The sequence below is a fragment of the Furipterus horrens genome, unplaced genomic scaffold (genome assembly GCF_987537825.1).
Source record: "Furipterus horrens unplaced genomic scaffold, mFurHor1.1.pri manual_scaffold_1, whole genome shotgun sequence".
In the NCBI taxonomy this organism is placed as follows: domain Eukaryota; kingdom Metazoa; phylum Chordata; class Mammalia; order Chiroptera; family Furipteridae; genus Furipterus; species Furipterus horrens.
In genome coordinates this window covers 157384998-157412111 of record NW_028327171.1, presented here as the reverse complement: position 1 = coordinate 157412111, position 27114 = coordinate 157384998, and the positions used below count along the sequence as shown (strand labels likewise).

The following is a 27114-nucleotide window of genomic DNA, read 5'->3' as shown; positions in this document are numbered from 1 at the left end:
TTTAATTCCTGTATAATTTTAATATTACAGGAATAATGCTTTAAATGATTCAGGAAATGTTTCTGGGTCAAAATCACTGTTAGTAGTTTAAAATTTTAAATACTATTTGGATCCATTCTAAAATGCTAATAATAAATCTTTCATGTAGCTATTTTGAAAAAAAAAATCAAGAGAAAGTATATAGGTACAATTCTTTAGGTTATACCTGATCAAATCTATATTTTAAATGTCTGAGTTTTAAAAAAAGGCTTAAGATTGCATTATAGCAAAGGAAATTAAAATGTTAATTTATATTTAAGTTTAATGCTGAGCCGAATGAACTATTTCAGCTAAATTTGGAAGCTTTGAAATAAAGGATATATATTGTACACAATAAAAAACTTTCAATTAAACCATATTTTCTTATGAGTATTGCTAAAATACCCCAAACTCCTAACTTTAAACAAATGTTCATCACTGGAATTATTTCCTGGCTGTTCTCTTCTGAGCTACAATTTCAGTACATTTGATTTCTTTAAACAACCCAGAGATAAAACATGCTACAAATAATTGCAAGTAACTAGACCACAATATTAAATTTTCTTTATTTTAGAAATAAGATCTAGGTTGTTTTAGGTGAAAGAGAATAAGAACGACTAGCAGGAGAAAATGATTACTGGTCTCATTCCATTATAGTTTTCCTTTTGTTGTGAATAGGCCAAACCAGTGAAGTATATATTTTTAAAATGATTCTGATTTTATTGCACTTTGCCAATTATACACTGTCAGTTTCAGTTTTATTTTAATTTTGTCCTTTTATTTACTGCTAATTATAATATAAAACCATACATCAAGAAACTATAGCTTCAGGGAGTCATTTACTAAAAAAATAGTTACTGAATTTTACAGTGCAAGGCTCTAAGTTGGTGATCTAAGATTACACATTAGATGAAAATAAGTAGTGGGTAAAGACAAGAGGCGTGACCAGATCTCACAGGGTGAGAGAATGAGATGAACTATATTTCATTTTGGTTTTGGAGGGTTCTTGTTGTTTTAAATTGTAATATTCAGAATATAGTGAAATTTGATTTCACCAATTGTGATTTTAAGTCAGACTTCTGCCCCTATTGCTCTATTGGAATAACTGGTTTGTAGTGAAATAACACACTTTCCTCAGTTATCTACATTACTTCTTGTGGCAGCTGGGTGATTCTTAAGAGATTTACCATCCAAGAATGGTCCTGGCCCAAACCTACATAGCTTGTGAGATGTGATGGGATCAGAGCATATGGTAGGATGGCTGAAAGCAAAGACAGCTTAGTGTCTTGCATCTGAAATATCAAGATTCTGCCAACATCAGCAATATGATAACCATGTTCCACGAAATGAAAAAAAAAAATGTAATCAACATTCTTTAAAAAACAGTCTAATTAATCTGTAGATTCTTTAATTGGTTGGTGTGTTCCCCCCAACCCTCAAAAAATAGGAACTAAAATATATATTTCATCCTGGAAAAGTGAAAGAGCAAATACTTAAAACCCTTTCTCTTAATTCAGTATACTCCATCAGGGCTCTAAGCCTTCTCAGGAACATAACCTACATACTAAAGCCTATATATTGCTAAACTATATCATTTAAAAACTGTTATATATGAAATAAATCTACCATTCTATTATCTTCACTGATAATATTATTTCAAGTAAAAATACTTAAAAATTAACTCAGGACAAATTTCCTAATTTATTTCTAGTAAGTTAATTTTCATTAAAGATCTCACAGGCATATTTGTGATTTACTTCTCTATAGGTGGCAAAGAGAATATGACATCAAATAACTCAGTGACCTTTAAAATTAGCATCACAACACAGGGAAAAGGACTTGTGGCAGGGACCACAGTGTGGTGATTGCAAGGGGGAGGGGCGTATAAAGGGGATAAGTGGTAATGGAAAAAATACAATAAAAAATAAATATGAAAGAAAGAAAACAGCACCATATTTACATGACAGAAGAAAAATGCAGAATGAAAAAACAGGGAGAAAAAAAAAAATCATACAGGTCCTAAAACAGTTTTAATTCAACAAGAGCACGTTATTGTGCGACTGCATAACCCATTACAGTACACCTCACCTGCTTGCCAACATTCTTTATTGCCAGCTGTTCAGGTGTCATCTTATCTTCTTCTTCTACTGCCTGTGAATGAAACACAAAGGATAGAGTTTCAAATTCTAAATTTACTTTTCCACTGCAGAATAATCACCAAAGATAATAGCTATAATAGCTATTAACCCTTCAATAATTAATTTATTGAATAAAAAAACAATTATATTAATCTTCAGAATACCCTTCAGAATAACGAAAACTATTACCACCATCATTTTGAAAACAGACTTTAAAAATATGTAAAAGGCCCTGAAAATTTCAAATTGGACCACCAGTTAGCCATTTGGAACCTGTTCTGAAATTCTTTGAGGGATGGCTAAACTGGAGGATAAATAAGTGCCTGTGGTAGCTGCTATGACACCGTGTGCTAACTAGTCTTAGTGCCTCTTCCTTGTCCTACTTTCACTGTAGTTCTGCCACAATTTCCCATTTCTTTGTCGCCTTTTTCCTGTCAGCTGAATCTGTTCATATCCAGAGCCAATCAATTTAACTATCACTGTACCTGGATTCAAAGGAGCTGCTGACCTTTTCTTTTAAAATCCTTACGTGAGGTTATGTTTTTATTGATTTCAGAGAGAGAGGAAGGGAGAGAGAAAGAGAGAGAGAAATGGTGGTCAGTTACCTCTTTGTACGCACCTTGGGATCAAACCTGCAACCCAGGTGTGTGCCCTGACAGGGACTTGAACCCGCCACCTTTAGATGCATGGGATGACACTCCAACTAACTGAGCTAGGGCAGAGCTGCTGAGTTAATCCATTTCATAGATCATACAGTTTTCTCCCTTAATGACTTCACATATTTAAATCTCTCAAAGTATTACATGTACAGTAGTCCCTCTCTATATCGCAGTTCACTTATCACGGCCTCACTGTATTGCAGGATTTCTTAAAATATTATATTTATTTATTGCGAATTTTTCACTATATTGCGGGATTTTGTGGTATTGTATACGTATGTTATTACATAGGTTTAAGAGTATAGAATATGTTTAAGAACATAGTAGTGTCTATAAAAGTGTGGAAAAGGTTAATAAGGGACTGGGAATAGTTTATAAGTGTGTGGGAAGGGTTTATAAAGCCTTAAAATATATATAAATACTAAAATAAATATAAGGTTCCTACTTCGCGGATTTTCACCTATCGCGGGGGGTGGTGGAGGGTGGAGGTCCAAAATGTCTTACCCATGATAAGTGAGGGAATACTGTATTCAGGAAAAAAAAAAAAAAAAAAACCTCACTTTTCCAGATAAGTGATTTTTAGTAATCATGAAAAAAATACAGAATAATTTGAAGCTTCAACATCAAAAAATACTTTAATTAAAAGCCAAATCAAATAAAAATTAAATCAACCAAAACAGCAAAACACACAAACCACTTTCTACTATTTCCAGAGTTAGCTACAAACTTGTATGTATAATAATTTTCTATCAGAGTAATTCTTAAATAATTACAGCATTTAGATTAGCCACCAACATTGTCCTCCTCTCAAAATACTGGTGTCACCACAAAACCTCTTTATTGAGAAGTTTAAGGAACCTCCTTCTTAAGTTTGGGACTCTACATCAGGTGAACCCCTCATCTGTGATTTATTCATGGCGCCTGATAAATGGGGGGAAGGGGGAGAAAATTTAAGGATCACCAACCTTAAGAAAGAACAGAGTAGTGCTTACCACAAATATAGTTAAAGGGGATGAGATATTGGTGGCAGAAAGCGGGAAACCAAAAATCCCAGTGAGGGTTAGATTTGGATACTTTAACTTAATAATCTTGCAGCTGCCAAATTTCTTCATGTGTGAACAATGAACCATGTAGGAAATGCAATCATCAGACATTTCCCATAAACTGGGAAGTTTGGCTGCATTTCACACCTTCTTAATAGTTTTGTAAACAGAGAACTTGAAAATGAGCAAAGATGGCAAGTGTCTAATTTTATAAATGGACAAACTATCTAGAGAATTTCCTTAGTAGAACCTGCCTAAAAGAAAAGATGGTGAATAAGTATTGTATGTACTGATTATTAGAGTATACAACACATCATTAGGAAATACACTTATGACTCATAAAACTGCAAAAAGGAAAAATAAAGTTAGTAACACTCCAAATCCAGAATTCCCTAGACAGAGAATATAATATGTTCATTTTCAGAGTCAGATGTCATTCACTCATATTATTCTCAGCTAGTTAAAAAAGTATTTCCTAACTGGGAAATTGCTTCTCTATCTCAATGTTTTACATATGTGGCTACAATGCAACACATAAGAAGTTTGTCCTTTTAAATTACTTTTACAAATTATGACAGTGTACCTTATTGACTGACTTGAACCCATATTAGATGAATGAACAGTTCACATGAGTTGTACTCTAATATCCACTCAGGGTTAGCCGTTCTATGTACATGCCAACAACAGTACTTTACAGTATTGGAAGGAGGTAAGAGTTTTGGAATTTGGCTCACAATACCAATTCATGTAACAAAAGAGTTATTAGGGGTATTTTGGAGTACTTTAAATATCAAAGATGGCAGATATGCAAAGTGGAAAGTCAAATGGCATTTAAAGCACTGACCTTATGTGAAAGCTTAAGTAAAATGTAAAAACTCAATTTTAAAAATGTTTTATATCATATAACAACTTCATCAATTAGATTTTCCATTTCCAATAATTAAAATAGAGAGTTCACAAACTCTTTGAGAAGTGCAGATGGTAAAAAGTACTCCCAGCCATAGATGCCATCTGGAAAATGAGGAGCAGCTGTAGATTTAGGCATATCCTAAGGTTGTAAACCCCATGACAAAAGAGTAAGCACATCTCTTACATTCTAAGATAGACCAGATCAGACCAGGCCAGATCATCACATCAACCCCTCTAAAATATTTTCTCCATCTACCTAAGTTACCTATATCTCATCTGCCATCTGGGCAAGACCAGCCAGTCCTCATGTCTAGTTCTAATCTGGCGAGTCACCAGGAAAAATTAAGAAATGGTAGCAGAAGAAACAAATGAAATTCAGACACAGGCAGTGTCCTCACTAGGGGAACTTCTGTGTTTATGGCAACTTCTGTGATTTGGCATCAAATTTCGCTTTTGCATTCGTGCTCTTTGGGTTTACTCAACCAACAAAAAAGCACTGAAAATGTTTGTGGCTATTCGCACCAGAAACGTTTTAACAGTTTATCAACAAAGACCCCTAGATGACTATCCGATCATGCGCGGTCTGCACAGTTCTAAGAAATTCCTGGAATTTGGTCTGTTATTTACCATGATCCCCTTAGATGTACCCCCCCCCCCATCCCAAAGAGGCTTTTACTAAACTCATTAAGCTCAATCTCTTTTTTTCCTGGTAATGGTCACATTTCTCAAGTGGAAAACCTGTATCTCAAATTCTACCATTTCTTTACCCTTTAACAAACATGGATAACATCCTTGGTACTTCATTCACGGTCTTGTAAGAATCTTGAACAAGTGAATTCCAATGGACTCAGTTTTCTTGGATTTTCTGAACACCTCAGGGCTATTCCAATACCTGTTTTCTCTCCTACTCCTTTCTTTAACCTCTGTTTTTTGGGACATCATGTTCCTAATTCCAATTCATATTTCTCTATTTCTTGGGCTTCTTTTTTCCCTTTGACATGTTAAGATTGTTTAAGATGTCATAATCCCTTTAAAGTACATGCTTTCTAAAATCACTTATACAGCATTTTTCATTATTAAACAATCTCTGCATAATTGCTAATGCATTTCAAGATAATGTATTTTATTTTACCTTCTTGATTTTTATATCAAGTCAATATATTGGTTATTAACTGAAAATCACGTTATGGGTTCAGGAGTAGAGAGCAAGTTTAAAAATGTTTTTTATAGAACATACTTGTGAAAATAAAATTAACAAATATAAATCAATTTTAAAACTATCTGAGAAAGTATAAGAGGTATAAGTATGGAAAACAATTAAACTGATTTTCCTACAACCATCAGGAATTAAAAATTAACAAACATATGCTTACAAATATTAATTTACTGAATCCTTAAAATATCACAGTGAAGTAATCAATCTCCATTTTACATATGAAGATATTGGGCACTATCTTATTGGGAGAATCATGTTAAGTCCAGTAATACTTGTACTGTAAAAATTTTTTCCAACTCTCTTTTTGGAATAGCTTATAACACTCCAGTATACTCTATGCATGTCCTCAACAGTAGAATTTTTATCATTTTACACATTCAATAACCACTATTAAATACTCTGAGTAAGACAGTTCTTGCTCTTCAAGGAGCTCACATTTGGGCTTTACTTGCCTGGTAAATATCAAATTATAATGAATGCAATATGAAATATACAAAAAAAAAAGAGTATGCACAAAGAATGATAGGGACACATATAACCACAAAGCCACTAAGCAATAAAATTGTGACTTAAACACAGGCCTATCAGTCTTCAACATTCATAATAATTCAGGAAATTATAATTTTAAAAGACACATCCTGAATAATAATAAAGCCAAATCCATGATTTAATAAGCAGATTTGACCAGCATAAATTCTTTCTAAAAATCATATAAGCAATCCAATTTTAAAATGTAATCACATGAACTAGGGATATAAAATAGATCATATGTGTATGTGTGTGTGTGCACACATGTGCGTGTGACGGTAGTTCAGCTTGTTAAAAAAATTTATGGCAGAGCCTACTAGTTGCCTACCCAATATACACCTTCCCTTTCTTCTTTTATAATAAAACCCTGATTTTATTAAAGGCAGAAATGTTCCCAGGTAAAGACTACATTATATATAGCCTTTCTCAAAGCAAGTTATTTTCAGCTGACTAAGTTCTGCCAACGAGGTAATAACCAGAAGTGCTGGGTGGGACTTATGGGAAAGATTCTGAAAGGGAACTGATTTAGGTGGGAGGTATTCCTCTTTGCCCTTCCTTTTTCCCCTTGCCTAGAACTCACATGGGATGCCCAAAGCCATAGCAATCACCCTGAAATCATGAGGAGATCTGAAAGACGGAAGCCAATACAAGGGAAGTGAAGCAAAAACCAGGATTCTGTGTCTGTGATCACTTCAAAGTTTCAAGAGACATACATTTCTATTTTGAACTGCAAGAGACATATATTTCTATTTTGTTTAAGCCATTTTTACTTTGAAGTAACACAATCTTAGGTATAATTAACAGCTGATTGGTGCAAAACTGAAAATAATTCAGGGGTTATTTACATAAAGTATGTAATTCCCCTATGTTGCACCTAAGAGGTAACACTGTTAACAACATACTATATTGAGATATATGTGATAGAGAGATAGCCCTGGCTGGTTTGGCTCAGTGGATTGAGCGTCGGCCTGCGAGCTAAGTGTCGCTGGTTCGATCTTCCAGTCAGGGCACATCAGAGAAGGAAAACTCTGACTCCAAAAAACCTCTGCTGCCTTGCGGCATACCTCTTCAGGGGAAAGGCTAAGGGAGTAAACCCCGACAGAAAATCCGGAGCCGGAGTCCCTAAGGCGGTTTGACGTTGTAGTCAACACCGGCAACTCCTGCGGCGCACCTGAAGCCAAGCTGTATTGACTCCGTCTTTCCCTTGGACCCTTCAGCTGCGAAGAGAGGGGGGGTCTGCTGCATGGGCAACAGCAGACCCTCCATATCACCCTGCCCAGGCTCTGTAGCTTCAGCTTCACTGGAGAGGACACTCCAGCGTCATCGCAAGATGTCGATTCAACACGGGAGGAGACAGATACCGTGTCACTCCCGAGTCGGACTGCACAGCCATTCTCGGCGGTGCAGATAGACTCTTAAGAAGCTACACCATCCTCTCTCGAGACGGACGGCTGCCGACGATGTGATAGAGAGGTGTCTTTGAAAAGGGAGGGAAGGTAACATAGTAGGGATTTTTAGTATTCCTATACAATTTAATTTTTTATACATAACTTCAGGTTGCAAGTATTTCTCTCAGTTGGTATTTGTAGTTTTTTATTCTTCATAATAAACCCTTAAAAGAGAACCAAAAGAGAATATGTTGTTTTAAAGAGTTATATGCATTTAAAATTGGAAGAGGGATTACAAAAATGTTGTATCACTTTACTTTCCCACTAGGGGTGCATTATTCCAAAAAAAATTTTTTTATTTGAAAATAAAAAGAAATTTTCTACTTCTAATTTTTTCTTTGACCACCTAATAAGGTTGAACTTTTTTCCATGATTACCTGCCGTTTGTCTTCAGGAGTTTCCTAGCTCTTTTGTTCAACTTACTGCTGTTTTTCAAAACTATTTCACAAGAATTCTTTGGATATTATGCATTTGGGGGATATCAGCATATGCATGGTATTCAGCTATATAATTCTCAATTATAACAATTCTAACAGTGCTGTAGTTTAGTCTCTTAGGTTTTACGTTTGATTGCAAACATATCCTATCACACTTAAATGATGATTATCTGATCTGATTTTCCCAATATTTATTTGTTTTTCTAATCTTATTACACTAGCACAAAAATTTTACTATTTAATATAGCTACTGTGGTAAACCAAATATAATCATTTAGTTACATATTTTATATGTAATCACATAAAAGATATATCCAAAGTTTCTCTCAGGTTCTAACCAGGCAATATTTCTACTGAAAAGTTAATGTTCAGAACTCAGAAGTTATGTTTGAAAACATGGCAAATTTTATGTGTCTATGCTATTCTAAAAATGCTTTTATAATTCATTTTTTCACTTGCATACTCATTTATAAATATACAATCAAATATTATCAGTATTTTAAAAATTGATGCACCTAGCATGAAAAAATTAGAAAATTTGGAATAACAGTGGTGGGTGTTTAAGTTCAGTAATTAGGGAAATCAATGACTTAATAAGCAAGCAGATTCTGTGTGGAATTCAGACTTAAAATTAAAAAATTGGAACAAAGGAATTTAATTATTTTCTAACCATTTCTTACTTTAGGAGCTAACTGACACCTAATAATAATTACCTTAATTTAAAACAACAACCAATTAAAAAGAATACTAAAAAATAAACTGGTAGCATGGGCCTTTCTTTTTATATTTTAAGTGTTACTAAAAACTCCACCGCATTCTCTTTCGATCACAGAGGGAATTACATTCCCAAATTTGGAATCCTTCCTATCACAGCTTCATTTGATCACCAAACCTTACAACTTTTTGAGTAGTACAGAGGTTTTTAAAAACATTCAGAAAGCAAAAACTTCTGTAGATGGGCAGCAGTAACCAAAAATAGGTTATTTCCTGGCAGTGGTACTAATATGAATTTACTTAAACTTACAACTTTACAAAGAAATGAAAACCATTTCTACAGTCTGCTGAGTAACTTGTCATAACTTTTTAATTTATAAAAGATTAACTGTTTCAAGTATGATAAACTATTTTACCTCTTTACTCTTCACAGATAAAAAAATATTCTCCTTACAATCTGGAACCAAAGGGGATTTCTAGCTTGAACACAACATGTAAACCAAGGGATGCTCTTCAATGCCAAACCTCATTCTGCTGGAATTTAGTTTGCATGGGCCCAGCAACATTTTTCAAAGCTCTATTCTCTCAGAAGATGCTGCTATACTTGGCAAATTTTATACACTGTCTCTTGGTTATTATTCATATTTATTTTCATAAGATGTGTTTAATTTAAAGAGAAATACTACCTTTTGGTGCCATAGCCAATATCAATTTTAACTGTCTCCAAAACCATAAACTCTAGCCCCTACCATTTATTTGTAGTCCCACATTTCTAACCACTTGTTTAAAATGGAACTCTATCTCCTTTCTCAATCCTTTCTACTTCTACCTAAACTGGGAATGTTAATGATACCACCATACTTCTAGTCATCTAGGCAGGAAACATGGAATTCACCTTTGATTCCTCCTTCTTCTTTCACTGCATCTATCCAACAGGTGACATGTTTTATTTATTTGTCTGTTGATACCTCCATTCCCATTGCCACTGCGATAATCCAGACACTCACTCACTACCTTTTGTCTAGATAATAGCAAGCTTCTCCTAAAGAGAAACTCCATTTATAGCATCCCTTCAAAACCATTGTTAAATTATGCTTCTAAAATCTGGTTCTTATGTTTCTAAAGTCAAGTTCTGGGTATATCATGCTCCTGATAAAAAAATAACTCTATTCTGATATTCTAAACCCTGTTACTTGACTCGGTAATTTTAAAAAAACCTTACTCCCCACTATCACCCTCATCTATTATGTGATGTGGCCAGTTTCTAAAACATGTCCTTGAGCTTTCTGTCTCTCCTAGTCTTTGCCTGTGATGTTCATTTTATGTAGGGTAACATTTCTCTATATGTCTAAATCTTATTGCATTTTTGCTTTAACACCTAGTTCAAATGTTGTTATTCTCTAAGACAGTCTCCTGGATCTTCCACAGCTGACAGTTCAAGGCTTTAAACTCCTACAGTACTTCATATGGACTTCTCTATGGCAGTGTTCTCGAACTTGAATAAGTATACAAATGCCCTAGAAATATTGTTAAAATGTAGATTGTGTTTCGTAGGTCTGAGATCTGCATTTCTAAGTAGAGCCCAGGTGATACTGAGGCAGCTGGTCTGTGGACAATATGAACACTAAGGTGTTTCGGAGCACACCAGTTTTGGTCTAGTAGTCTGTAGTACTCTGGTTATTAGCTTTTCTTCATGACTCTGATTTCCTATAAATGAAGGAAGGATCCTTGTTTTCCATTGCAACTTGTAGAGGGGATAGTCAATAAATATTTGTAAACATAACATTGTATAATGTGTACATATATTTTACAAATCCTACATTTTCAACCCATTAATAGGCTGTAACCTGTATGTATTTGTGTATGAGTTCTGTCTGGAAAAAGTCCTGTCACTGTTAATATAACAGGAACAGTTTGCATGACATCGAGGTAACCTGGCTGCCAAAGAGAGTGGACAGGAATGTGCATGCGTGAACAATGATGACTTCACTGTACTAGTCAGTGGGGGCCATAGACACCATTGAGTGAGCATGTGTACTGTGTGGCTGTCACATTCAAAATGACTGAGCAACTAGAGCAACAAATCTGCATCAAATTCTGCATTAAGATTGAATATTATTCCTCCATGGAAAGTATTCGGTGATTCAGAAGGCTGCAGCTATGGGCCACTGGAGATGGGCAGCTTTTCAGGACAACGCGCCTGCTCATTCATCACATCTCGTGCAGAGCATTTTGGCAAAACATCAAATCACCCAGGTCACTTCTGGCTTTCCCTGAAAACTAAAATCACCTTTGAAAGGGAAGAGATTTCAGAGTGTCAATGAGCTTCAGGAAAATACGACAGGGCAGCTGATGGCAACTGGGAGAACTGTGTGAGGTCCCAAGGTACGTACTTTGAAGGGGACTAAGGTGTCATTGTCTTATGTTTAATGTTTCTTGTATCTTGTATCTTCTTCAATAAATGTCTATTTTTCATATTACATGGCTGGATAACTTCTGGACAGACCTCATATAATGCATATGTATATAATTAAAACAGAATGAAATTGAATCAAATGAAAAAGAAATAGAATATATCACACAATAAGGGTAAATATTGTTTCATAAAACTTTTGTTCCAATTTTATATGCACATATACATTTGCATTGTACTGGGTCAAAATGTAAAACCTATCCTTATTGTGACTCTGGATCATAAAGTTGGAAATATGTGTTACAGATTGAATCACATCCTCCAAAAAAAGATATGTTGAAATCCTAACCCTAATTAGAGACTGAACTTATGCTGCCACAAGCCAAAGACTGGGACTAACAGAAGCTGAAAAAAGAAAGGAAGGATCGTCCCCTAGGGGATTCAGAGGGAGCATGGCCCTGCCAAGACCTTGCTTTTGGACTTCTAGCCTCCAGAATTGTGAGGGAATAAATCCATTGTTTTAAGATACTCAGTTTATGGAAGTTTGTCATGATAGCACTAGGAAACTAATACAACACAGGATATACATTTTAGTCATAGCTCAAGTATTTTCTTCATTTCAAAATTGTAAAAGAGCCCTGGCTGGTGTGGCTCAGTGGATTGAGCACTGGCCTGCGATCCAGAGGGTCGCTGGTTCGATTCTCGGTCAGGGCATATGCCTGGGTTGCGGCCCGGGTCCCCAGCTGGGGGTGTGTGAGAGGCAACCACACACTGATGTTTCTCATTCTCCCTCCCTTTCCCTCTCTCTAAAAATAAATATACAAAATCTTTAAATAAAAATTATAGAAGAACACAAAACTATGAACCAAACATCATGGCCATATACATTTAGCACACAAAATATTTTCAGGAGAGCCTGCAAAATACAGTCTTTTTAATGTCCTCATATAAAGTTGTCTCCCCTAGTTACTCTTCTTCACATCAACCTGCTTATTTTTTTCATAACACTAATCACAAAGTATTATGTTGTAATTATTTGTTTACTTTTGTTTCCCAACAGGTCTTGCTTCTTACCATAACCCCAATGCCTCCATAGTAGGTTTTTAATACACTTATTAAATGTAAAAATAAAAAAGTTCATAAAATAAATTTTATGTAGCAAGTATAAAAATGTAACATCTCCTTGTTCCCCTTCCCTTCCAAGAAAAAGTCCTCTGGATAATGAAGAGACTTCAAATGTAAAATTATTTTAACTGGTCTACAACAGGGTTGGCAAACTATAACCCATGGGCCAAATCTAGCCAGCTACTTGTTTTGGTATATAAAGTTTTACTAGAACACAGCCTCACTCATTCTTTTACCATTTTTTATAGTAAAACAGCAGAGTCGAGCTGTTGTGACAGACAGAATGGCTGCAAAGCCTAAATATTTACTACCTCATCGACAACTTAGGCCACTCTATATTAACTAATTATATTTGTACAATGCTTGACATTTTATCATACATATTCCAAAGATTACAAGAAATAAATGTTGGAAGTAACTTTTACCTTATTGTAATTCTTGGCTAATTCCAACATTTCTTTTACCACTGATTCATTATGTTTACAGTGTTCACTGTAGTCCTGAAGTGTCAAACCTTCCATCCAACTCTTCTTATGCAAATTTAGCAACATCTAAAAAATATAAAGGAAATGTAATTATTTTCCTGTATGGAGAATATTTCCTTCACTTGTCTTGAGAACAACTTCACAAAAACTTCTGGAATTAATGAATTTAATTTTATTAACTTAAAAACACTCTAATAAGAATTCTCCTAAATTTATATAACCTAAGGAGCACTCTAACTGTATGGCCTTTGTATTTGTTCTTCTTCTTCCTTAAAGGCTACTTTCCTTATCTTTTCCTTACCTTCCTCACTTCCTTAGAGATGGGTATCTTCACTTACCATGCTATATAAAAAAGCCACCACACAATATCTTAAACATCTCTCTTCTCTTAACCTGCTTTATTATTTTTGTAACATCATCAACACCTGACATTTTTTTCTTCATTTTTATTTAATTTATTGGGGTTACATTGGTAAACTATATAGGTTTCAAGTACAGTTCTATAATACATCATCTGTAGATTATATTGTGTATTCACATAACAAATATTTTTCTTGTTTAATGCATTTCCTTATCACTAAAGACAAATCAATGGGGCAAGGTTTGCCCTGTTCATTTCAAGATCACCAGGGTCTAGATTCTAGAACAGTATCTAATCACAGCAGACCCTCAATAAATATCTGTTGAATGAATGACACTATGTTACACACAAGATCTTTTCTTTTTCCTGATTAATTTAATGTCATGGATCACCAACTTAGAATATTAAAACCTTATTATATCAACATTATATTTATGGTTACAGATTACAGTAGTCCCTCTCTATATCGTGATTCACTTATCACGGCCTCACTGTATTGCGGGATTTCTTAAAATATATTTGATTATTCGTCGTGGATTTTTCGCTATATCACAGGATTTTGCAGTACTGTATACGTATGTTGTTAGTTACGTAGGTTTAAGAGTGTAGAATATGTTTAAGAACATAAGTAGTGTTTATAAAAGTGTGGAAAAGGTTAATAAGGGAGTGGGAAAGGTTAATAAGAGACTGGGAATGGTTTATAAGTGTGTGGGAAGGGTTTATAAAGCCTTAAAATATATATAAGTACTAAAATAAATGTAAGGTCCCTACTTCATAGATTTTTGCCTATCGCAGGGGTGGGGGGGCATGGGTCTAGAATGTAATACCCCCAGTAAATGAGGGAACACTGTGCATTTGTTTTTAATATTTTCTTGTTTATGCTATTACATTTGTCCCAATTTTTCCTCTTTGCCCCCCTTTCCTCAGCCCACCCCCCATTCCCAGTCAATCCCACACTGTTGTCCATGTCCATGGGTCATGCATATACGTATGCTCTTTGACTAATCCCCTCACCTTCTTCCAACCAGTCCCCACCTTCCCCTCTGCTCTTACAGCTGTCAGTCTGTTCCATGTTTCTATGTCCTTGATTCTATTTTGCTTATTAGTTTCTTTTGTTCATTAGATTCCACTTATAAGTGAGATCATATGGTATTTGTCTTTCATTGACTGGCTTTATTTCACTTATTATAATAGTCTCCAGTTCTATCTGTGCTGCTGCAAAAGGTAAGAATTCCTTCTTTTTTACTGCTGCATAGTATTCCATTGACACACAAGATTTTTAACAGTTCATATTGCTCAAATTTCAAATGCCAAGAGGGTAAATGACTTTGTGTCAAACTTTCTGAGCTTCAGTTTATATAATCTATTAATTTAGGACTTATACCAGGTAATCTCTAAGTTTCTTTCAAATTCTAATATTCCATTTATAATTTAAAAAATTAAAACTTCTTTATTTTTAGAATGAAAAGTCATGAAACTGGGAAGGAAATATATTCAACCAGTGTGCAATCACATTAGTAAACTGGGATCAGATCCTATGAGCGATCATAGAACTAAACACGATAGTTCCTTGTTTTGTAAACTGGACTTCTAGTTCTAAGTATGTGCATATATTCTTGGAAGGCCATAAATTTTCAAGTTTAGAGCCTTACAATAGTTTTTCTTAAAGTCTTACTCTAAAGATATTCTTCAGTTGCAGACTATCATTGAATAAGTTTTAAAAATCATGAATACAATTTTCTAATGTGGGAAAAAAAGTGACTACAGAATGATTGTTGTTGAACCAATATATTTTAGGTGAGATTCCTGAGCCACGAATATCTGAAGATATATAGTTGGAAATGTTTGCGTTTAGCTTAGAAAAATTGCTCTACCTGTTCAGAGGCTTTCAACTAGAGACGGCACAAAGTTTTTCTCATGCTGGAGAAGAAGCTGTATGTCAAAATCATCCATGAGACTTTTAAAGAAACAAAATCTCCAGATTCCCTCATGCCCCTCCTAGGGCCCATGGGGCAAGAATAGTTTGGGAAGGGGGGTGAGGGGGTCCTGGAAAAATCCCGCACAAGTACCTCTGATTTCTTTGATTGCTTCCCATCTTTGCCACTGATACGTGTTCTAGGAAATATTTCCTTGGGAAGTTTCAGTGCTGCAACTTATGTGTTATAAAGCTACCTGTAATTAAATGTTGAGAATCGGGTTTTCCTACCCCTTCAATAGCAAACGAAGTTCCCACAGAGCAGCAGGATATCCCTACCATGCCTGGACAAGGATTCCATTGGGATCCTCAGGTAATGCTTGGGATAATACATACAGGTTGCTGGGATAGGGGTAAAAGGCAAAGCTTTTGGTAATGAGAAAGTACCTGCACTGAGCTACTAGAAACATAACTATAACATTAAATCATTTATGTATTTGTATGTGTGTTTTTTATGCCAAGGATGGTGGCTGAGTTTATGTGGTAACAAAAAAAAAAAAAAAAAAAAGGAATAAAGGGGAAAAAAATTGATGCAGTTAGCTGAATATTTCCAAATAGTTGGATATAAGACATCAGACTGATAAAGTACTTATATTTCTAAATGGAGTTTTTAGTTTATATCTAAGTAGTGCTCATTTTCAACCAGTACCTATTCTATGTAAAGTTAAAAATAAGGGACGAACTTGTGTATGCAGCCTCAATCTAAGGCCTGTTATGCTGGGGTGTTTGTTGGGATCTGTGAATATATGACCTGTTAAACTGTTTTCTCGTGGAATTAATCCTTTGTGTATGCAATACTGATAAAGTTTAATATGAGGTCTAATTTTGGTCTGTTAAATCTTAGGAAAACATATACGAAGGAAGATGTTAAATGTAGCAAATTTAAAATTCTTTAACTTTTATTTTTAAAGATTTTATTTATTTTTAGAGAGGAAGAAAGAGAGGGAGAGAAACATCCATCAGTTGCCTCCCACATGCCCCCAACAGGGGACCTGTCCTGCAACCCAGGCATGTGCTCTGACTGGGAATCGAACCAGCGATTTCTTGGTTTGTAGGTTGATGCTCAAGCCCTAGCTAAAAACCTTTAACTTTTAATTATGCAAATGTTTTATATTTCTCTATTTTCTAAAGTATGATAGTTTTTAAATGTAAAAAAAGTAAGATAAAATAAGTAAGTGATGAAAATGTATTTCAAGCCATCAACTGTACCTACCACAGCAGATAGGAACTTTGGGCCCCATGCAAGCAACTGCATCAGAGCTTTATGGCTCTGTGTCTCCCCTCAAGCCAAGGAATAACTGCTTCCCAGCAGCCTCTAGGACCTTAAGTTGAGTTTACTGGTGGCTATGACCTTTTAAAACAGCAGTTTATCAAACTTGAGATTAAAAATGGAAATCATCTGGTTGAAAGAGGGATAGTATGGACAGCCCAATTTACTCTCCCTCCCACTCATCACATGCACTAGAATCCCTTTCTAAGGTACCTTTGTGAGGAACAGTTTCAACTGGTAAGAAAGGTCTTATTAACTACTGATTACTTATCATGCTTGGACTTGAAGAGTATATGAAGGAACCAAAAATTGGTGGCTGTCAATAGTAAGCAGTGTTCTTCAAATTTTTTTCTTTCTCAGGGAGAAACACAAGAAGCTAATTTGAAGGATGACTAAATTTTTTAAAAAAGATTTTACTTATTTATTTTTAGAGAAAGAGAAAGGGATACAGAGAGGGAGGAAAACATCAGTAGAAGAAAGATACATGGTCAGTTGTCTCTCCCATGACCCCAACTGGGGACCTGGCCTACAACCCAGGCATGTGCCCTGACTGGGAATCAAACTGGTGACTTTTCTGTTTGCAGGCTGGCGCTCAGTCTACTGAGCCACATTAGTCAGGGCTGAAGCATGAGTAGTTTTAATTGTGAAGAAAATAAAAAAAGATCAGATTGAAATTTCAAAAAGCAATAGTCAGATTTAAACATTTGACATTAGTGGAGAGAAAAACCATACTAAATAATCCTAAAACAGTCTAAACAAAAGAATGCTAATCCACCAAGATGCTATATAATTTTAAAAGTAATTAAATTTGAAAGTTGCCTGGTATAAAGAGAGATAAGAATCTAGCTCTAGCCCTGGCTAGGTAGTTCAGTTAGTTAGAGCACAGTCCCAATACACCAAGGTTGTGGGTTCAATCCCTGGTCAGGGCATATACAAGAATCAACTACTGAATGCATAAATAAGTGAAACAATAAACAGATGTTTCTTTCTCTCTCTCTCCCCCTTCTCTCTCTAAAATCAATAAATAAAAAAATTGAAAAAAATTCTAGCTCTAGCCCTGACCACAAAGCATTGTCCTGCAAAGCAAATGGTCACCAGCTCAATTCCTAGTCAGGGCACATGCCTGGGTTGCAGGATCATCCCCAGTCGGGGCGTGTGTGTGAGGCAACTGATCAATGTTTCCTGCTTGTATATATATTTCGCTCCCTCTTTCTCCTTCCCTTCTCCTCTCTCTAAAAATAAATAAAATCTTTAAAAATAAAAAGATTATCTTAAACAAAAAAATCTAGCTCTAAATATCTGAAAACCCCAAACTGTATTTCACTTCTGACTCACCTTTTGTTTACCCTAGGTAAACATGGTCCTTTTAAAAAGTAGTACACAATTACAACCTAATTTATTCCTTTCAAATGTGGAAAACTATTTAGTAATTACAAAAAGGTAACTTTCTTGGAGAAAATAAATTAATCAGGAAAATCATGTAACTAGAAAAGATTTTTATATTTGTCATAAAACCAAACTGGAATGTTTCTACTTTCTCTCCTACTGTAGTACCTATCAGTAAGATAAAATGTCTTCCGATATGTCCAATAAAATAGTCCTTTCTTTTATGCTGCAATTCATCAGTAATAAAAAATATATATTTGGAACACATCCATGAAATAGGTCAACAATTCGAATTCAAATATAGCAGGTCATATTTAAATTGTATGAAAAAAGATTATTTTTCCTCTAACATAAAAATTTAAACTTACCTTCTGTTCCAGTTCATTTTTCCGATAGTTAATAGTAATAGAGTAATAGTGTCTGTTTAATCCGTGAATTAATGCCTATATAGACAAATGATTTGAAAAAGGGCAAATTAATATTTTTCATTTATTAAATACAATGGTCTGAAACTGTTAACAAATTTTGTAGGGAATACCCTTATTATCTTCATAAAAAGGTGTTTTATCCTAAATAAATATTAAATTAATTTTTTCCTCTCAGTTACAAGTTTAGAATGAGGTTTAAAGGTATGGGTTACACATTCTTCAAAGTATGATACAGAGCATCACAAACTCAACAGTTTCAGTAGCCTTGCTCAGTCAGAGAGAGGGTTTGACCTCATCATAATCCAAATTATAAATTAATTATTCATAATTTATAAGTATATAATTTAATAAGCCTGATTTTATGATACCTAGGGGGCTCTTTGTTATTTCAAAATGAAAGTCTAAAAAGTCCTACTAAGACACTTATTTCTTTACTCACAACATTAATCTGGGATTTCCCTTCTTAATTCAGTTCTCTTAGATGCAAATAATTGTGTCTGCACATATCTCCAAATTAAGAAAGTGAAGTTTGTTCTTACTGGGTTTTTTTTAGCTCATGCTTAATCTCACTATCCAGATTTGTTTCGCCCCACTGCACTGGATCTCCAAGACAAACAGGCAAACCAAAATAAAAATTTAAGTTGACAGCATGGCTTTATTAAGAAACAATAAACTTGCATGTGCTGGAATCCATTCACAAATGCTCAAATATCTAACTTTAGCCAAGAAAGTTCAAGTGAGGTTCAGAATAGTATTCTGAGGGACCCTCCATCAGCCTACTAAGACAAAGTACAGAAATACACCTTGGACATATTTTTAAGAAGTATAAAAATAAAGAGGGCTTTGGCGTTAACTTTCAGGAAGCTAAAGATAAAGCTAACCAAAACAACTGCTGCGCTCTCTAACTATTAGATTTTTTACAGTGTAGGTGTTATGGTGCTGAGGTAGAAGGGACCATTTGATGAGCACTTAGCATCTGCTTTATATGTTAAGTCTTCTAATCTTCACAACAACCTAGTAAGTAGGCTGGTTCCATTTGTATTTTGACAGATGAGGAAAATAAGACACAAGTCTGAATTTGTCCCAGTTTACAGCTAGTAAAAGGTAAAGCTGGGATTTGAATCCAAGTCTTTCTGTTTCCAAAGCCCATGTTTTTTCTACTATACTGTGCTATAATGTATTTTAGGAAATTCATGGATAAGGTTTTGAGCTTTAAGGATCAGGATAAAAACAAAGCACAGCTTACTTCGCTACAAAAATCACTCCATAAAGTAATAAAATACTTTAATGCATACTGTAATAATCTACTTATTTTTCTAACATCTGCTATAATAAAATGGTTTATATACGAAATTAAAGTACTGAGTACCTATTAAATTCCTATCCATTTTAATAATCATCAGGAGCAGTGAATTAAATTTTAGTATATAGAAGTGCTGTACTGTACGGATCAAAAAGTGGAACTTATTAGGGTCTTAACCTGTATCTGCTGTGTGGAAGAATTAGAAAGAGGTACCCAATCCTCTAAACAGAAACAGCCTGGCTGGAGAGAGGAGCTTAGATTAGATTTCAGGTGCCAACTGATCTCTCACCCAAGTACCTTTGTACAATGTCCTAACTACCTTATTTTTCACACTATAAGACGCACCTAGGTTTAGAGGAGAAAAACAAGAAAAAAACCAAATTCTGAACCAAATGGTGTACTAAAATATTTAATATAACAGAATATTTCAACCAAGTAAAGTGAACAGCAGTCAACGGTGGTATTAAGAACCATCATCACTGTCATTAACAAATGAGAAGAGACTTTAAGGTTCAACTACTCTTCTTTGGGAACCAGAAGAACTCATCATTGCTAGTATAAGAATTTATGGAGGCCTTTAATAACAGGCATTGAGGGCGTTAAGAGGTATCACTAGTTGTAACAGTCACTGAGAGTATCACTATCCTAGTTACAGGTTCTGGCCGACATCACCCAGTGCCTGTTACAGCTAGTGATACTCCTTAATACCCGCAGTGCCTGTGCTACTACTAGAATAGTGACCCCACCAGAACTCCCTTTATATACTACAAACTTCAAACTTCAACATTTACGGCTGCTCACCCAGTTACTGCTGGCCTCCTCACACAGAAATCTGGTGTGCACTGGAAACAGTATGGAGGTAGACAAGATAGCTGTAGCATCTAACAGCGCCAGTAACCATCTGAGAACAAGTTACTTCAGCTCCACCCATCTGCCTCTCTTATTGGCAGAGCTTGAGACACAGTGATTGGTGATTGGAGGTGGTTTTACTGACACAGACCCCACCCAGTGTCAAAGACAACTGGCAATTGGCACTGAGCTTCATACCCATTATTAGCCTCAGCTGATTCGACAGGGCAGCGGTTGTAGCTGGGAGTGTCAGGCAGCTCTCTGCACTCTCCTAGGTCCCAGGTGATGGGCAGAGGCGGATGGCATCTGACAGACACCCTGAGATTCAGCAGTAAAGTGGCACATTTAAGCATCCCCCGGGGGTTTCACGTGGGCCCACCACTTCCTCTTCTAACAGCTGTTGCCACCGCTGACAGGTCAGGTAACACACATCATGGTCTGTGACGCAATATTCGCTCCATAAGACGCACAGACATATCCCCCCACTTTCGGGGGGAAAAAAGTGCATCTTACAGAGCGAAAAATATGGTATATAATTCGACATAGTGGCGATATAGTTAATAATATCTATGGTCAGCCAATGTGCCACAGACATATCCACATTTTAGATAGTTTGGTATTTGAAGGCACTACCTACTTGATTTTCAATTACATTATTTGGATACAAGTAGTAGAAATAACACAGGCAGCATCAAAGATTAGCAGGTATAATAAGTTTATATCAAATGGTAGCCTCAAGCAGTCCTCCAACTTCACTTCCTTGCCTGCTGCATATCCCCAGTGCATTTATCACATATCAAGTAAATTAGCCATGTGCTGTCCCCTCCTTCTAAAAGAGCCCCAAACCACATCCTTTTTTAGCTCAATAGATAATAAATTCTCTCAAATTAAACAATCTAGTTGACATTGAATTACAAATTGTGGCAGCATATGGCAAATATATGATTAGTTTTATTAAGAAAGAGACTAACCTTTTGAATGGGTCAAATGGTAAATTAAACAAAATATACTAGCAAACACCACAGTAAGTCAGAAAGATAAAGGACAAAGTTATATAGCCAGAAAACTCTTAAAACCATGACTTAACTTTTTAAGTTTCACCTAATAAAGATATGATGGATTTAGAAAAATATAGGCAATTCTTCATTAAAATTCTTCATCTTCTGGATATGTTCCAGAAGCTCACCCATTAATTGGTCATTTGAAATCTGCAACAGTTTCTCACAGAAGTAGTGTTTTTAAAGCATAGTTACATGTTATAATATGTACGGTGAGCTAAATAAGCTTCTGGTGGCTGACCTGGGAAGCTAGCCACCTTTTATAACACTGTTTGTAGGACAATATTTTTAGATTTACTTACAGTGCTTAGCTTACTTGGTTCTTGGATATATGGACCCTTGTTTTCTTTGCTCAAAGCCTGCTACCCTTTCATGAAGAAAGTTCTACCTAGGTTGGTACTCAGTACCAGTCTAAGATGCTATCTATTCTAGACAAAGAATGATTTAGAGGAGGAACTAGACAAAGGGGAGTTTTGAGATCCTATTGATTAACTTTCATATAATTGCTATGCTTCTCTAGTTAATCTTTAGAGTAGAGCTTTATAATTTTGTTGGTATGAAAAATTTAAAACAAATACATAAATAATCATCACAGTGAAATAAACTTCAAAATCAATCAGCACTAATTTATGTTTTTGTATTCACAAAATAACACAAAGTCTCATATATTAACAAACATGTCTATAGTATAGGCATTATACTTCCCCCTCTCTACCTGGATTATTAATGGCTTCTCTTATTTAAAACATGAAAGTTAATTAAAAAATCCTTCCAACCAAAGGTAAGTGAAACAAACATTTTGGTGTAAATATATACTTTATAAAATATATATTTGCAACTTATATATCTTATTTTATAATCTTTTTCTTACTTAACATATTAGGAACTTTCCTTAAGTTATTATATACTAGTGTCCAATAAAATCATAAGTTTTCAGGTTTACCATAACAGTAAAACAAAAAAACAGCACTAAAAAAGCACAGTCACCACCAGCCTGAGTGGTTGCTGTCCGGTTTCTATCCCCACTTCTTGAAAGTTGGTTTTAGGAGCAAGACCCAGCTCAACACAAACTAGTTTTCCTATAAAATAAAAAGCATGGCCTTTCTGTACAGCTTCTGATTCCTGAGTTAAAAATTCCATTCATTTCATGTTCTTCTGGGTTGCTTTTATTGTAGCTTATCTTAGAAAACTAAGAAATTGTTTTAAGGTGTAGCTTTGTTCTGTTACTTTTTGGCTTGATCCCATTTGAGTGTTTTAGTATTAAAATTGTCTTAATACTGTAAAGCACCCAGATAGATGTCATTCTGATGGACGCTATATAAACTGTGAAATAAATATATTTACAGATTTTAATTGGAAGGCAAAAAACAAACTAAAATAAGAAAAACCAATGATGCTATAACTGTTATATACTACCTACACAGGTCCTTTTAACTTGGGTTTGGAGCCTGCTTTATAAGGTCCATCTTACATTACAGACTATAAGGTAGGACCAAAAAATACAAAGTGGACAGTGTAGGAAAGAAAAAACAGATTTTAAAATATTGATTATACTCAATTTTTTAAGGTTATAAAGCAGTATTTAAATTTAAAAGCTGAAACATGCAACAGGTGGCTGCTGACGTGCAATTAGTGGAAACTTCTGGTAGAGACATACCATGCAGTAATCACAATGACCCTGCATTATGAGATGCTACTTAACCTTCTGCAAAACAATAACGAAGTAGTATGATGCTATGGGGGTTTATAAGAAAGGCCATTATCACAGGCTAAACAGGTCCAATAATATATTCTCTTGGAACATGCAAGCACGGGCTTGTCTGTACCCAATCAAAAAAATACTGGTAGCTTATTTCATACTCATTATACTTCGCAGTTTTCCCTGACTTACAATTTTTTTTTCCAAAACAACACACCTCAAATCCTTTGAAACAAAACATTTTATTCTGATGAAGATTTCAGATGAGTGACTGCTGCAAAAGTAAATGCCTAGAAGTATAGTTATTAAAGTATAATGAAGGCTTACCCATGGTTAGCTATTAAAGCCACAACTCCCCAAAGACAATGGCATGACAGAGCAAGGTTTCAGAGGGGAAACAGCAATAGCTGCTATAAAAGTCTTTGTCCTGTGTTCTATTTAACCAAACATGCATTTCTGTCCTTTTAATTAATCTTAAGAGAAGCAATTAACTATATAGACACAGGCTGTGGGGCATTTAAAAACACATTTAAAATAATTCTTGCACACTATAAAGATTTGTGTAAAAACAATGAGGCATGTGAATGAAATAAAACATTAATCACTCAGGAGGATATTAAATGTCTGAATAACTGTAACAAAAGTGGTTTACATCACTTCAAACATGATAATCTAATTAAAGGTAATATATAGATGTGTTTTGTAGGGTTTGTTTTAAAGGTGAGGATTAAACAGAAAAAGGAAATTTTAAGTACTATTTTGGAATTGTTTCTTGGGACCGCTTAAAGTTTACACCAATTTTCCCATTATTTGCTGCTATAAGAAATGTCTACTTAACCAATTAAGAATGATACTTAATGTACTCCACCTGAAATTCCTAGTGATTCTTTTATTACCAATTTTAACTACGCAAGGCTCTACCATGTTCCCCAAAAGGGTATCCCCAAACTATAAAGTTTGAAGACTACACTGAAAACTGACCCATATGTGTAAGCAAATATAACATTTGCAACAATGTTCCCATAATCTTTTAAAGCACAAGAAAAATTAACTGTAAACAAATTAAAATGCTAAATACTAAATCATGAAATGGCCATTTATACCAGCGTTTAGGCTGTAAAACACAGTTTTTAACACATTATCAAATACAGGCATTACCTGGATAGATGGCTTATTTAAGTGACCCAGATTTGAGGTGGTTTGTCTTGGTTCATGTCCTAGGACCATCATATTAGCATTGATCAATCTGAAGGCATCAATAACAACCTGTAAAAACAAGGTGTCAGGTCAATTCTTTTTAAAAAAGCAAGTGATGATGCCAAGCAACAGTGGACAAGGCATGATCAACCTGCATCTGTTTCTGGCCAATTTCCAGAAAATCATTTAATTACAATATTAATAATAAAAAAAAAAAACCTCCTGCTGACTGTGCCATCAGCACACTACCTTCAATCTTGTAATGTAAGGTGACACCAATTATTGCAATTTTCATGAGCAGTAAAAATATTAACTTTGCATTTTTTTATTGAAATAGTTCATTACTAAACTTACACCAAACAGCCTTCATTGGTGTGCATATGTCTGTCACCTAAATTTTACCTAATCAAAATGAATGACAAAGAGAAACTAAAACTGAAAGTGAGCACAAGCTAAGGGACCATCTAACCCAGTCCTGTCACATCAATTATACCACTGCAGTACTTGAAATGACAACAAAATTACAACCAGCAAGGTACTTGTTCCACGTATTCTTTCTAGTCAGATACCTTTTATTTCTTGTGACTATAAAACACTTTATATCTTGCCTGATGGCCATAAGTGTCCAAGCCCAAGTCAAGAATAGGAGGCACAACACAAAAAAACGCAAGGTCATCTGTGCTTTAAGTTAGGAACGTGGTATAAAGTGGCATGGCCTTAAGCTCACAGTAAAGAAATAATAATAGGTATCCCTCTTTGTGCTAAGTGTACTCAATATTTCTGTACAGAAAGACTTCAAATTCTTACAGGATACAATGTCATCTGTTAGCTCATATATTAAGGGATTTAACAAGAATCACATACTATCTTATAGCTTTTTTCTGTTCATTACTATCGATTTGAAAGAACTCATTAAAGCTTTTAAATGTTGTGAAGTTTTAAGCAAAGCACTGGGACTTTATGACAGATGCCTCTTTCAGGGAATTGAAATCAATTACTGAGAGAATAAACTCAATACATTCATCACATTAAAAAAAAAAACAAAAAACAAAGCTTAAAGCAGGATAATATAGTATTTCTAAATTTGTCGTTAATGGTGTTAAACAACTGGAATTTACCAATGTTTTAAAAGCTATTGCTAACTAGACCAGTTCTCATTTGTATAATTATTACGTGAGTATACCAAGAGATTAAAATAAAATTTATATTCAAGTTAAACCAAATGAAATCCAATCAAATCTGAAAAAAAAATGTAGTATCACTATATGCTGTATGCTAAAGAACAAGATTTAAAGAAAGAAAGAAAGAAAAGACCACCCTTTCTAAAAGACTGCCACAAAGGGTCAACAGTTCCAAAGAGTACAAACTTAAACCAAAACATTACGACAAGGAATCAATCTAAGGCCTACCCACTCTGGTAGGGTTAAAAAAAACTTTGAATGACTGTTGCTTTTATTTCTAACAGTTTGAATTTCCCCAAAGATTCCTCTTCCCTCAAAATAAAATCAAGTATTCTCAGAACATACATGATTTAATAGTTTGTGAAAACTATTTTTTCTTTTTTTTTTTAAATGTTTTTTATTGATTATATTGTTACAACAGTTCCAATTTTCTCCCCCTTGTTCCCCTCCCCCCAGCACCCCCCTCCCCCAGCAATCCCCCCCAAGTCCATACCCCTGGTTCGTAAAAATTAACTATCCCCCCCCTCTCAAATATTAGGACCCTTTGTAATCTTGTAAAGGACAATGGGCGAAGGTCTCAAGCTCCTCTAGCTGCTTCAAGCTGGACATGGTCGTCGTCCTACCTACCCTTGGGTCCAGAAAACCCTAATAAGAGTGGGGGTGTGGAGGGGAGGGTGGCCTTCCCACATGGGGAAGGATCGTGCAGACTCCAGGTCAGTTGGCTGCCTCCGGTCAACGGCGTGCTTGGTTCAACAGGCTGGTGTCCTTGTTGTGTTTCAGTCATTCCTCCCCGAGTTTGTTCCTCCTGGATTGTCTCCTTAACAGGAGCGAGCTGAGAACACTGTTCCTACTCCGCGGCCATCTTGGTCCCCCCACTATTTTTTCTTTTTATACAATAACTACAATCCAGACTTAACTTTCACATTTATATATAAATAAATGTGGCTTAGGTTCAGATCACTTCTTTATACTTAAAAAATTAGGTACTAATATTGGATATTATAATAAATACTTTAAAACACTTGTTTAAAATTTTCTAACATTTTCTACTAAAAAGCACATAAAATAAGATACAATTAAAATGTAGGCCAAAAAAGTGAGCATTTTGATAATGTACAAATTAAATAAATACAGAATTAAGAATTGCCACCCTTACTTATAGAGGTAAATATTTAAGAGCAAAGCCATCATTGTGGTCCAGTTGTTTATTTAGAATACTTTGATTCCATTTTAAGATATCAGTAAAATCATTTGTAGGAAGAAAACCACTCTAC

General features: G+C 35.0%; 1 protein-coding gene across 1 annotated transcript in view; it reads right to left on the bottom strand.

The window, feature by feature from the left end:
• PSMD14 (proteasome 26S subunit, non-ATPase 14) overlaps positions 1-27114 on the bottom strand; it is a 102451-nt gene that overhangs the window by 878 nt on the left and 74459 nt on the right. Inside the window, exons 8-11 of the mRNA XM_090280317.1 lie at positions 24621-24728; positions 18494-18568; positions 13074-13199; positions 2107-2169 (exon numbers count right to left, since the gene is read on the bottom strand). Of these exons, the coding sequence (XP_090136443.1) occupies positions 2107-2169; positions 13074-13199; positions 18494-18568; positions 24621-24728 (372 nt within the window). The remainder of the gene's footprint in view (positions 1-2106; positions 2170-13073; positions 13200-18493; positions 18569-24620; positions 24729-27114) is intronic.